Source organism: Contarinia nasturtii, unplaced genomic scaffold (genome assembly GCF_009176525.2).
Source record: "Contarinia nasturtii isolate CC-2019 unplaced genomic scaffold, AAFC_CNas_1.1 Cnas_scaffold_2806, whole genome shotgun sequence".
Taxonomy (NCBI): domain Eukaryota; kingdom Metazoa; phylum Arthropoda; class Insecta; order Diptera; family Cecidomyiidae; genus Contarinia; species Contarinia nasturtii.
The window spans coordinates 1,622,436-1,636,545 of NW_022200123.1; the positions used below are offsets into that span (position 1 = coordinate 1,622,436).

Here is a 14,110-nt window from a genome sequence, read left to right on the forward strand (position 1 = left end):
AATTTCACTAATTGGATGTAATCCGCACGAATAAAATATTCAAATCGATTGCCATAACGTGATTGCATGCACATTTTCGAAAATGTATGATGCAAACATTTTAATCGAAATTTATCGTCGCCGTCATTTAAATTAGAATATTCACCTGACACAGTCAAAACGAACTTTTGCGATTTGAATATTCACAGCATTTAGGAAATAAACTAAATGAATTTATGATATTTATTGGGATTACACCAAAATTATTCGCCTTTGTGGAAAATTATAAATTCAAGTGACGGAGTTTTTGTAATACAACCTCTGATGACTGAATAAATGATGGCTTGCAAATGGCTGAAATACATTTCAATGTACAACAGCAGATAAAAAAGTGAGTTTCAATTTGATGTTGCGCTAATTTGTAGAGTGTTTTTGAGGGGTAACGAAGTGGCGCAATGCATCACGATGAACGAATTTATTTCGATTGTCCTGAACAATTCGTTTTATTTTTGCGAAAGAATTAAAATGAATCGGTTAGAATATTCGTGAGCTCAAAAATTTTATTAAATTAAAAGAGCAACATGTTCATATAAAAAATGTATGGGCAAGTTGCAGTTTTATTTTGACAAATTTCTTGAGGTCACGAATATTCCAGCCGGTTCAAATGTACATTTAATTATTGTTAATTGGTTGAGAGTTTTGAGAAATTTTAAGTTTAAATTTAAAATATTGTTGAGAGATTTACAACGAATTTTCTTCTAATCTACATCCGGTTTCTAATTAAAATAATGGCGACGAATGAAATTTCAAAGTTTCTTTGGAATCCTCAATTGAAACAACACTGTTCTCTAGGTCAAAAGTTAGAGTTATAAATTATTGTGACTTCAAAATGATACTTGATCTCACATTTGAATCCTTTGATTCACATTGCAACTCTCAATTAACCCCATCTGACTGGCAGAAATGGCTCACACCAAACAAAAAATGATCTTTGACTAACATAAGTGTGTACAATGTAAAAAGGGCCAAAAAGGCTTTAAGGTAGACAGTTTCGATGTTCCATTGTAGCCAGATGATATGTCATCCGAGTATTGAATCTATAACGTAGGATGACAGCACTTTAATTTGCATTTGATTGATTCAGAATGAGATAGGGTGTGAAATCAAAGTGAGTGGGATATCGTCTTAAATTGGATTGAACGTCGAATGCAATATCCGATATAAGAATAAAATCCGTAAAATTGACGGAGAAGAGGTTCACATGTTCTGTACAGATGTACGATTTGAAGTAATGAAGAGTAGCCAATGAAATAAAACGAACGATTTCAAATTTCAGTTTTTCCCTTTATTATTTACCAATTCCGTTTCAGATGAACAAAACAAAACAAAAAAAAAAACAATATTTAACTTGAGTAACTTGAAATTGACTTTGAAGAAGATATACGTTGTGTTTGTATGAAATATTCAGACATCTCGTTAGAGCTAAGAGCATATACTAAATGAAATCACATCTATTTCCTTAACAAAAAAAAATGCACTGTTCTTTCTGACCTACACTAACAAAAATGTGTTTGTTTCGAGACACGCCCCAATAGGATATTAAGCATAACGTGTTATTCTTTTTTTTTATACATGTAATTTAAGTCGCTTAATTTCAAAATGTTGGAATTTCAACGTCATTTTGTGTGTGAGAGAGAAAAAAATCTCGTTTTTACCATATACATTTTCTTTGCATAATAATTGTTATAATATGTAATAATTATTTATTTTTACTAAAAAAGCGATGTACATGTGTCACTTCAAATTGAACTATCAAAGAAATAGTGAAAAAAAATAAAGAATAAGAAGCGATGCACACATAACATTTTGTGAGTGTTTATTATCTCTTGCGTTCGTTTTCAGTATAAAGATGTTTTAATTTTTTGTTTTTTTATATAAAAAAAATCATAGTCTGATGTCGGACTGTGTTAAGAATATTTTGTTCTTGCTGTTGTTGTTGCTTGAAAAATGTTATGTTATGTTTACAAATGACTGATTGTATATGTATTAATCGGTGTTGTGGTTAGTTTCTGTTTCCGTTCATTCTTATCTATCTCATTCGAATTGGTCTTTTGCCATCATTTCGTTTTTTCTTGTTTCATTTTCTAATCGGCCACATTCAATTGCATGATTTTACAATTACATAATATTTTATTACTAACATTTAAAAAAAGGTGATCTTTTTTTTGTTGATATACAAAAAAAAAAAACATAAAATTTGTAAAGAAATCTAAGCACAACAACTTTTGTATGCCGGCGGTTTTTCTTGGCGACGATCAACGATGACACGTTCGGGATTTTCTGTGTTTTCTTTGCCGGCCGTGTTGTCTAAAATGGCTTCCGCCAACTCCGAGAATGCTCGTTCGATGTTAATATTTGCTTTGGCTGATGTTTCCATAAAGCGAATACCATGCTCACGGGCTATGGCCTCGCCCCGATCTTTCGTTACAACTCGTTTATCTTGCATATCGCATTTATTGCCCAATATCATCTTTTCCACATCTTCATTTGCATGCTCGTCTATATTTCGAAGCCATTTCACAATATTCTCGAAGCTCTTTTCATTTGTGATATCGTACACCAGCATTATACCTAAGGGGAGAATCACAAAAGAAAAGAATTAATTTGAAATAATCGATAAGTAATCGACAAATAATCGACAAATACTCGAAAAAGAATCAATAACAATTATTAAATAATAGAAAGGTAATTTTTAAGTGAATTGCCCCTAGATTATACCCATTGCTCCACGATAATATGATGTTGTGATTGTATGGAACCTTTGGAATGAATAAAAAATATTATCAAATTTAGCATATAAGAATCGCATTCAACGGTTAACATACCTTTCTTGGCCAGCTACATGCGTATAAAAAGAGACAAACAGAATTGTTAGCAATTAAACTGTGTGGCATCAACATCTTAACTAATTTTCACAACTCACCTGTATCCCAGATTTGCAATTTGATTTTCTTTCCGCGTAATTCGACCGTTTTGATTTTAAAATCGATGCCTATCGTTGAGATGAACGTTGACGTGAATGCATCGTCGGAAAAGCGAAAAAGTATACAGGTTTTGCCTACACCTGAATCTCCGATCAGCAACAATTTAAACAATAAATCGTAAGTTTTCTTTGCCATGGCTATTGCTTGGTAATAATAATAATAAAAAAAAGTTTGCGTGTGTTGTAGTGTGTTTTTATTGTAGCAAAAAACACGTAATTCGCAATCGAGCGGAATTCTTTGGAAAATCAGCTATGAAAAGATTCGAGTTTATCGTTCTTTGTTATTTTTTTATCTCTCTCCCTCTCTCGCGCGTTATAATCTTGTTTTAATTATAAACACATAAGCACAACACCTTATCAATTTTTATTTTAATGCAAATTCTTTTCCGATTTTTTAATTCAAAATTGTAACATTTCCGATTCAAATTGTAGATCTCGATTCACAATTTTTACAATTTTCTCGATAACAAAAGCCGATCCTTATGCACACTTCAATGTAGAAAAAAGAAATTCCTTTTTTTCTCTCTTTTCCGTCGTCTTTTATGAGAAATACACAGAAAATTGGAATATGACTAAGACGACGAATGACATTTGTATCATTTACTAAAAAATTGTGGTCGGTACACACTCTCAGTTCAAATAAAATCAATTTGAATGATGGCCGTTTACAAAACAAATAAACATATTGCGGGCATTATTTGTGTGACAAAACAACACATTAACCTTATTACACAATATAAATTCAGTTTTTTTTTGGTAAACGAACTTTGTACGACATTGTGAGAAAATTTATTCATATGGTCAATGTCGAATTGAATTCAGGTTCTTGACAATCATTTTTCCGAATTTGTCGTGAGAATGAGACGCAATTCATTGACAGCAATGAATTTTGGTTGTGATATACTGCGATTCATTCATTATTTGACAACATAACCTCAATGTTGGTGTGTACTAAAAATTTAAGACATATATATATATAAACAAATCTCGTGACTTAACAGTGTATTTATCATGAAGTGCATATACGCACATCTCGCACCTTGGAATTTCGCGTGCAATACAGTGTGTACAGCATCGAGATATGTGTGAAATGAAAAGTAGTAAAAAAGAATCATATGATTTCATTGTCGGACACAGCCCAATTTGAAATTAAGCGATTTCGCTGCTTTGGATGTTGCTGTTAATAGAAAATCTACAGTGCGTTCACTTTCGGATGGGTTTATTTTTATCGAGATGCTAAAAGACTTACCGCACATCACTTTTGATTTCATTGACACATCGCAATAAGGAAATACAGTAAATTGATTTGAAAGCCATAAACCATTGACTCACGATTCGCAACTTCGCAACTACAAAATAAACTAATAAAATACAAACGCCACCAATTTTTTTATTTGATATTAATTTTTTATTGATTTAAATTATCATCGTGTGTGTATCATACATAATTTCTTTTTCTTGTCATTTGACTTTTTTTTTGTGTTTTCTTTTTTTTTTTGTTCTCATATTTTCACTCCGTCCAAATGCAACATTCATTAATGCTGCATTTTTCTATTTGTTTGCTTCATCATCGTTTTGAAAACAATATTTTTGTACAATTTTAATTAAATTTTTCTTTTAATGCATTGGCCATTGTTGCCACGAATTCTAATTTGCAGTAGCTTGTTGTTGTTTTCATCTTTAATGTAATATATTAGTAGGTTGATTGGGGGGCCCATTATCATTTCATGCGCACGATGAGATCGAACCACATAAGCGAACGCATTGAATGATCCGGACCACACACACGCGTGTTTGTGTGACATTTTTCATGTTTTTTTTTTTAATTTGTCTTTTGATAAATCGTTAAATTTAAATTACTTTGTTTTGTTTTGCTTTTCATTTTTTGAAATTCAATAGATAAAATTTTACTTTTAAAGATTAAGTTAAATTGTTTTATTTGTCGGCCTCATATTGTGAGGGGCTTCTTTCCATTATTTCATCATTTGATTTTAGACTAAAAACTTGCAAAACACAACGAGACCTTCGTAATGAACATTCTTTTTTTCACTCATTTTTTAAACTATGTTTAGCGGTTTTGCTGTGCTTATTTTTTTATAAGCAAATGAATATATTTGATTTACAAGTAGTTTCATGTTTGTTTTCGACAAAAATGTACAAATTGTTAACCAAGTGAAAAAAAAATGAAACGAAACCAAAATTCAACTAGTTTCGATTAAAATCTTATGTTAAAAAAGCTCTTAAAATTCGGAATTTCGCCATAAATTCCTTGTCTAATAAAAAAAACCATTCACACCATTTTGGACTACGTACTGCTGTTTTCTTTCTTCAAACAAATTTATAGTACCGATGTTGTTCATTGCTATTTTGTTTTTTGGTGAGGTTAAATCAGCGCAAAACAAATATGTGATTGACAACGAACATTTGACATATGACACCCTTTTTTATAACGATCGAACAACCTATACAACGAATCAATGTGGTGTGCCGTGAATCGATGGATGATGAATATTCGCTTAAATAGTTGATTACGTTTGTCAACTTAAAAATTAACGAAAGTGAGAAAAAAAATAAAACACCGCCTATGATCTCAATGTAAATCAGCATTCTTAAATGAAATCATATGCTTCATTTTGTTTTATTATTATTATTTTGTTCAAAGGATAGTAGATTCTTGTATATACACATAAATGGGCAATATAATTGTTTCACATTATCTATGCTATGATCGGAATCTCTTCAATTAAGAGACTGGATCTTTGTGTGGGTGTGTGTGTGTGTGGTTGATGTGTGTTCACTACTCTATAATTGTAAGTATGATCTTTTTCTCTTTTGTTTTGTATTTTCTTCACTTTTTTGTTATTTTATATAAAAAAACAACACACTACTTTAGGTAGGATGGTAGACACATGAAAAATTGGAACATTCGATTATTTGCTTTTTCTCTCTCTTTCTGTTTGTTTATTGATTTTGCGTGAGTTTTATTTAATTATTTTTGTTGTTTTTCCCGCTGACTTAAAATGCTATGATAAAATGCATGCATAGAAAATGTGTATGATCCTTTCTTTTTTAAATGGGAATGTTCTTCGATTTGCATCGATGTGGTGATTTGTGAAAATTAACATCTAACTAAAAGCAAAATGCACGGCATGTGTGTTTCAATGACGCGATTGAATGGTTTGTATGGATTCGATGTGATTTCTACGTATTTATATATTTAGCATAGTTTCAGTAATTGGGAGCCCTTTATGCAAATTCCGCAATATGGTATGGTTTTGAGGTTTTTCTTTTGGAACTCATGATTGGAAGTTTGGGTCAACTGATTTCATATCACTCTATGTGTAACCTTTTATCCTTTTATGTAATAGAAACATAAATCGCGCATTTAACACTAATTTTAGCACCAAACGGATTGTGGAAAATAATACGCTTCGAAAATGTAACCAATTTGAAAAAATCTCGAAACGAAAAAAAAAATTGATGACAGAAACAAAGAGGTGTTGTTAAAGGAAAACGAAACAATAAACGCTGAATGAAATTGTGACAATTGATGACTTCTGTTTGGTTTTATTCGTCTAAGCATTTCAATAACATGACAAATTAAATGTTTAACTATTTTAGACTACGTTTGATGACGCTTATATTTCTTTCTTTTTTTCAATTTCGACTCAAAATTATTATAAGACGGCGTGTGTATGTGTGACATTGGACGAAAGTCATTGTGCATTATGTTTGAGAAAAAAAACATCGTAAAAATCACAATTGAAATACATGTGTCAGAAGCTGCTATTCCATCTACTTGGTTCGTTCTGCACAAATGTTTTGGCTCTTTCAAAATGATCCGCACACATATCGATATTGAACGCACTTTGCATTTGTTTTTTTTTTTTGTTTTGTTTTATTAATTTTTGAATACGATTATTATGTTATTTCTTTTAAATCATTCGATCGAATACTATAAACGGTGGAACTTGTTTTGGGTATAGAGCAGGTTGTTTGAATAAATACTTTTTAAAATGTTCAAGAGGTTAAAATCAAATTTCGAACTTTTTGTGTTTTGTGTGGGTTTTGTGTATGTGCAGTAGAACGAAATATTTTATACCGGAATCATGTGGACAGAAGTTGCTACTCGGTTATGATCTACTTGAATATGTTTTCTTGCATTTATTTTAATTTGATTTTGCGTGGATTTGGGTAACTGAAAATGACGATGACTTCGGAGATCTTATCGCATGCCTGAGAGCCAGTTGATGAGACTCGGAAAGTCATTCTCATACTCAGCCACACCATTTTTTTTGTATTTTCGAAGCGTTGTTACTTTTTTGTGTTTAATTTGCATTAGATTTGTTGTTTTTCCACTCATAATTTTACTATTTTAATTTTTTTTTATTTAAGAACAAAAAGAAATAGGTAAAACAATTAGAATAATAATAAATCGGTTGATAATTAATAAATTTTACATCAATAATTAGATATAGAATAGATATAAACACTTAGTTCCATAATAATAAAAACAAATTAATCTTTCATGTTTTTTTTTTCTTCTTTCATTCATTTCTATTATCTTCATCGTTCATCTACATCAATGCAATCAATTTAAATTATGTAATCATTTAGTAAGTGTATAACGTTTTTTGTTTGTTTTTAGAGTTTTGAAAGAGTTCACTTGTTGTTTTCATTATCTCTATTCATTTTTTTTCTATACCAGTCAGTATCTTGATCAAATTCTTGTTGAATTCATTTTCTTTTTTGCTTCTTTTTAAATACAACTAAAATTTATTTGTTTTCAAATTTATATAGTACAATATTGTTCTTGCAGCTATTGCAACGCTCACTCTCTCACTATATCTTTTCGTTTTACGGTGTTTCATTCATGTTCTTTGGCCAGTCACTTGGTGGGGGGAATTAAGTGTGGCTCATCTGTGAACGTACAATTAATCCATTTGTTTTAAATACATTTTTTCGCTTTTTTATGACATTTTGTGTGTGAATTTTTTTTATTTTTTTTTTGTCGCACTAAAGTATAACCGTAGTTTTCCGCCGGGCGAAATGACAACAGCAATATTTATAGCATCTAATTTTTTTTGTGTTGAACTTTTTCTGTATTTTTTGTTGTTTTTGTTGTTGTTGTTTAAATTCACAGCGGAAGTGTTGGTGTATTGGTTGGTGTGGTTGTCAATACGGACGCGGATGGATAACGTAGTGTATGTTGCGACGATGCCTGTACAAAATCCTGGCTTTGATTGACCACACTGTCCCGCGAATTTGAGTGTGAGGTGGCACGTAATAACTTTACTGCTTCACGTTCTGGACTACATTGCACTGCTTCTAGTCATTTTTGACGTGTCGATTTCTTCTTTTTTCGCTTAAAAAAGCAACAACATCTAGAAAAATAATTTCTTTTGGCGTTAGTCAAATGTGTTGTGGTTAATCGAATTAAAAATTGTATTTGTTTTTTGTATTGTTGGTTTTTTTTAAGTCACGAGTATGTTTGTTTGTTTGTTTGTTTCGTATGTTGAGTAATTTTGAGGTAAATGGTTTTTTTATGATTGATGTATATATTTTTTTTCGGTTTCAGAAAAAAGAGAGAATCAAAAATGAGCAAGAAAAAAGAACGAAAGAAGAGAAAAAACAAACAAATACATTTAATGTTTTTCTTTATTTACATACTACTAATACAGGTTACACAATTTTTCCGTCGCCCGCCGGCAAAAGTAGGTTGGGAAAAATTCATGTAATTCCAAAGAAAATGAACAGCAAAGAAAAGAAACGGTCATAATATGTGATATAATTAAAATTTTGTTGTTTTTTTTTTAAGAAAGTTGCGTATTTTTTTCGTTTTGAAAAGAAGAGAAATCAATTATTTTTTTCGCATCCGAAAACAATTAAAAAAAGATCGTGTTAAATGTGACAATGAATTCGAATGGACATACTTTGATTCGTCGACAAGTTCCACTTCTTGCTGTTGCGTTATCGGAGTATTCGATTGTCCTGCGGTTGGATCGTCGGTATTTAGCTCGCCATTTGTTGAGCTCACAACCTAAAATTGTTAATACACGCGAAGAAAAGAAAGAGAAGATTATTAGTTAAATATTGTTTGCAAACATGCAGTGTTGTGTACAGATACAAAATGTGCCATAGTTTCTATTCAAAGGTGTATGTGTGTGTGAGAAAGAGAGAAATTTACAGCTCTTGAATGTTCCAAACTTGTAATTGAATCACGTTGATTCGATTTACAGAATTATGCTCAGATGATACTATTGTGTATTTCAACCACATTCTATCTACAAATATAATATTTGGCTACGATGTTTGACATTGATTAATATTATAAATTCCATGCTCAAAATCAAAACCGAGCAAATTGTGCACACAATAATTAGATGTGAATTTGAATACATGAGCATCTAAGATGCTGAACTACAAAGATTCTAGAACGATGTCAATACCTTGTATACATGTAGAACAAGTCAAGTGAAAACAATAGAAGAGAAAATGCCAAAAATAAGATAGTCTGCGCATAAATATGTCAAGTGTGATGCATATTTTGTGTTATTGATTTATTTTGTTCATGGTTTTTTTTTTAAATCGATTGGGTACAAATGCAATTTATAGATAGAAAAAAAAGAAAGAAAGAGATAGAGACAGATAGGTAGAAAGACGATACACAGATATTTACATACAGATGGCAGATAGGTAATGATAGGAGCGACAGGGTGGAAAAACAACAAGAAAAAGAGAAAAGAAAAACAAAAAAAGTACAAAAACAAGTCATTTGGTGTGTAGGCAGATTGATATAGTTATTTAATAAACAAATTATTATCCCTGGATTTTCCAATTCCAATCGCGTATAATTGGATCAATTTAAATCGAATAAACTCGAAAATTTCCATCATTCTTATTACTTGTTAAACATTTTACATGAGAATACTTGCAATAATATAATCTGATGGGTTTTATTTTGAACCATACTCAGAAACGATAATTAATTTAAATTAACAAATAAAAAACATCCTTCAAAATCATAACAACATTTTACATGTGTAAGTAAGTAAGTTGCACGTGCAAAAATGCTCGAATTCAATTTATTCGCGGAAATTTAAATTCAAATTAATTGATGTTTGTTTTTTTCTGGTTGTAAATTTACATTCTAATTTTAAATACAAGACACACGAAACTCATAGCATGAACAATTTGTTATAAATGCGGGATAAAAACAAAAAAAAACAACCAACTGTGGGGATATATTGAATGGAGGAGGGCATAACCATTTTCATTTTTCATTCATGTGGTAACGCGTAACATACCTGTACAGAACCATGTCGATCGGCTGGTGTTAGATTGCCAAGCGTTGCTCCGGATTTTTGAACATCTGGCCATGCAGCAGCAACTCCCCCCTTAGCGTTTGTCTTTTTTTATGTGTGTGTGTGTTTGTCAGTTTTTATCGGGATTGGTCAATGTAATTGAGAGTTGATGAACAAGCAATTTGGTGTGTTGATGGATTAGTTGTTGAATTATGGCAATTGTACATGCAAACATTCAGCAAATCGATTTTTTTGTTAGTCAAATGCAATAAATACAGCAGCGCATCATCACAAAACATAATTGAAATGGAAAACAAACGCAATTAGTTTTATAATATTTTGTATGAAATTGAGGACAACGAAAAGCGGGTTAAAAAAGATGTACAGTAGATTGCCAAATGTCGACACACGACCAAATGTCGGAATACCGAGAGGTGAATTGAAATTAAAAATTGAAAATTCATTTGAATTGCATTTTTAAAAGTAAATTATGAAAGATCAATATCAAATCTCTTTATTATAATCCAAATTTTAATCAAAAATCTATTATTGCTTTCACAAATTACGTTCAAAAAAAATTCGGCATTTTTATTATTTTTTCACGTCAAAAGTTAAACTATGTCATTTTGAGACAAGCCGGTAAAATGCGTTTTTTTATATGAAAAAATAACTAGTTTGGAAAAAAAATTATATCGGCGAATTGTAGATAGTTTAATTTAATTATTGAACAGAAATTTTGAAAATATAAAGAAAAACAATTATATTTATTTTTCATTTTTCACTGTAATATTATTCCGGAATAAATCGTCCAATTGCCGACACATAAAGCACCGAAGTTTCAAGTGAAACACTTTGGATTTGACAGATGTGACAGTTAAAGTCGTATTTGGTTCATTGTGAAATTCAAACCAAAAATATTCTAGATCAGTGAAATAACGTAATATTTTTAAATATTTTTGCCACTTTACTATGGAAAAATAAGTAAAATAAAATATGGAGCAAAAATATATCAATCTAATAATTTTAACTCCAATATTTTGTATTGTTTACCTCAATGTAAATAGTGCGTTCATGGGCTGTCAAAACTTAAAGTTTACAAGTTTCGTAGTGAAAATGCATGAAATATGTCGAGATTAGGGAGCCGAGAATTGGACGACGAATATCCGACATTTGGAATTTTCGATGTTATGACGAAAAAATGGAAAAAAATAATACATTTTTGGAAATTACTATCTTTTGAGAAACGTGAAATGAAGCACAATTAAATTCTGCATCGAATTGTGTTTAGAATGATATTTTTAGATGAAATCAAAAGTGTTAAATATTAAATTGAAGTTGAAAATTCAAACAAATAGTCCGACATTTGGGCGAGTGTCCATATAGAATATTCCGGTGATTTATGAGTTTAATAAAAAAAATGTAAATGATGTCAAAGCGAATGATGGAGTTTCTTGAATGACTATGAAATTGGAATCTAAATGGAGTATATCTGTGAGAAGGGGCGATTCGATAGCAATTTAAGGTATTAATCGAATCTACGGAATTCGAGCATTATTCAATGAAAATGTGGCTTTTTTCAGCGAAGGGTATATTTAGCCTTGAATTTAAAGAAGAAAAAAGTGAAACCACTCTCCACACCTGGAAATACACTGAAAGATCTTGATCGGCGAAGAAATCTTCATAATAATCCTCATAAAAATCAACGAAATCAGGCTCCTTAATCAACAAAAAACGATGATGTTTCATATAATGTTTGTTATCCAAATGGTTCATGCATTTTCAACAATGTTAATAGATATAAATGTGTTAACCAATCAAAATATTTCACTCGTTGCTTTGATTCAACAAAATTCGGAATCATGTGAAGATGTTGTGAACAATAAAATAAAAATAGAAAATTACCTTGTTTGCGGTTGTATGGCGATCACGATTCGGTGAAACAACTACTTCATGTCCAGTCTGTATAGAGCCTACCGGTGTTGACTAAAATTCGTTATTTTCCAATGTTACAATTAAACATTCGGAAAATGCAAGTAGAAATGTGCGGAAATTGGAAAATGGGGAAAAAATGTTAATTAAATGTATTGCATTTGTTAACGAACATTAAAAAAACGAATGAAATCAATTGATTTTTTATTATCGAGCAAAAGAATAAAAAAAAAACATATGCAAAGTGATGATTTTTATTCATTGATGTCGAACGAGTTAAGCAGAATAATAGGAAAAACTAACAAAAATATAGCATACCAGATGGAATAGAGGCGGTAATTAATGTTGAATTCGAATACTCTAAATTGAAAATTACTTGGAATATATGGGACTGTGTGTGTGTCGTCCACTAAAATCGATTAATTGGATGGAAATGTGTGAATGATTCCATAAATGAACGGATTGCCATCGCAATATGAACGAAAGAAGATTTTAAAATACAGTTCACTAGCAATACGTTTTAATTGTTTTTTTGGTGTAAAAATTGAACATGTTTGTTTTTAATGATAACGGTTGGCAAAACGAAACAGAAAAATTCACCTTATCTGATTTATTTTTTACGATATTCGATGGCGGAGCATTCCTTAATTGACGCAATTGGTAATAATTGCTTGGCTTTTTTGGGTCACGCAGAATAAAATAAAATTTTTGATAGTATTTGTTTTTTTTTTTTTTTTTTTTTTTTTGTTAAAAATATCATATCGATTGATATTTTTTTTTAAATGCAGAAATAAAAGTAAAAATCCAGAGAGAAAAAAATTTATATTTTTCGTATTAGCAACCATTATAGTGTTTATATGTACTTTGAATTTCCATTTGAATATTCTACGAAAATCTACTTTGCTGCCGGTATCGATGTAATATAAATAGATTTTTATTTTTTCACACTCGCACTCACTAATAATAATCCGAATCAATTGAGCTAAGATCGTCGCAATCATCGCTATCAAAATTGTCAATTACATCGATATTTACCATTGTTCGTCCAGTCCAATCGAATTCACCATCATCCACATAATTCTTTCGATCAAAGAGATCTTGAAACAGTCTTCTTAAATAGTCGTAGTCAGGTGTTTCAAAAAAATCTAATCGTCTAACGTAGCGAAGGTAGGTTGCAAATTCTTCTGGATGATTTTCGCATAAAACCTGTCACACGGAAAAAACGAACAGAAATCGATTAGAATGAGCAAAGTAAAAACAAACAGAAAAGAAAATGAATGATAATTGCTATGCTACCTCAATCGGCGTGGATCGTTTCGTATCACCAATTTTTTGATATCGTTCCTTAAGTGTATCAGCCTTGAGACCTTGCCATGGCAGTGAACCTCTTAGAAAATACATAAACATATGCCCCAGCGCTTCTAAATCGTCTCTTCGCGATTGCTCTCGGCCCATATGCGTATTTATCGACATATATCGTGCTGTACCAGTCAACGACTTATGCTCCCGATATGGTATATGCTTATTAGTATCTAAATCAATGTATTCTTTGGCCAACCCAAAATCTAAATTCATTGAAATGAAGAGAGAGGAAGACAGGTGGACGAGAACGAAAAAAAAAAACAAAAAAAAAAATGTATATTAGATTCATTCCATTGATTTCTGTTGACGTCGAAGTTGTCATCGTCGATTGACGCTGCTGTTGAAATGATTGATGAACGAATGACTGTGGTATGCCGATAAATTAGCATTTAAATCGACAATATGGCACAATTCAATTCACATTCGTTATGGTTGTTCCTCCTATCATTTCAACAATTCAAACATTACTTGCACGTAAATCTATATAGACATA

The 14,110-nt window shown here is 31.0% G+C and overlaps 2 protein-coding genes across 12 annotated transcripts in view; both read right to left on the bottom strand.

Moving 5' to 3' along the window:
• Positions 1 to 1,820: 1,820 nt before the first annotated feature.
• On the bottom strand, positions 1,821 to 3,807 carry LOC116349179 (ras-related protein Rab-10). The gene is made up of 4 exons (XM_031780486.1): positions 2,963 to 3,807; positions 2,865 to 2,877; positions 2,758 to 2,798; positions 1,821 to 2,610 (listed from the first exon to the last, which is right to left on the bottom strand). Exons 1-4 carry the CDS (start codon positions 3,156 to 3,158, stop codon positions 2,249 to 2,251), a joined length of 612 nt encoding a protein of 203 aa, XP_031636346.1. The 5' UTR covers positions 3,159 to 3,807; the 3' UTR covers positions 1,821 to 2,248.
• A 4,215-nt stretch (positions 3,808 to 8,022) lies between these two features.
• Positions 8,023 to 14,110, bottom strand: part of LOC116349160 (casein kinase I) — a 31,008-nt gene continuing 24,920 nt past the window's right edge. For 3 of the 11 annotated variants that reach the window (XM_031780458.1, XM_031780457.1, XM_031780459.1), the window contains exons 7-14: positions 13,552 to 13,820; positions 13,291 to 13,461; positions 12,856 to 12,930; positions 12,229 to 12,309; positions 11,965 to 12,042; positions 10,330 to 10,431; positions 8,956 to 9,062; positions 8,023 to 8,421 (exon numbers count right to left, since the gene is read on the bottom strand). In XM_031780458.1, the coding sequence (XP_031636318.1) occupies positions 8,355 to 8,421; positions 8,956 to 9,062; positions 10,330 to 10,431; positions 11,965 to 12,042; positions 12,229 to 12,309; positions 12,856 to 12,930; positions 13,291 to 13,461; positions 13,552 to 13,820 (950 nt within the window). In that variant the 3' untranslated portion in view covers positions 8,023 to 8,354. The remainder of the gene's footprint in view (positions 8,422 to 8,955; positions 9,063 to 10,329; positions 10,432 to 11,964; positions 12,043 to 12,228; positions 12,310 to 12,855; positions 12,931 to 13,290; positions 13,462 to 13,551; positions 13,821 to 14,110) is intronic. The other 8 variants (XM_031780462.1, XM_031780463.1, XM_031780465.1 and 5 more) reach the window with 6 other exon arrangements.

Coding starts and splice junctions, on each gene's coding strand:
- LOC116349179 (XM_031780486.1), bottom strand. CDS start 3,158: ATGGCAAAGAAAACTTACGATTTATTGTTTAAATTGTTGCTGATCGGA. Junction 2,611..2,757: donor ATATTATCGTGGAGCAATGG/GTATAATCTAGG, acceptor TTCTCCCCTTAG/GTATAATGCTGGTGTACGAT.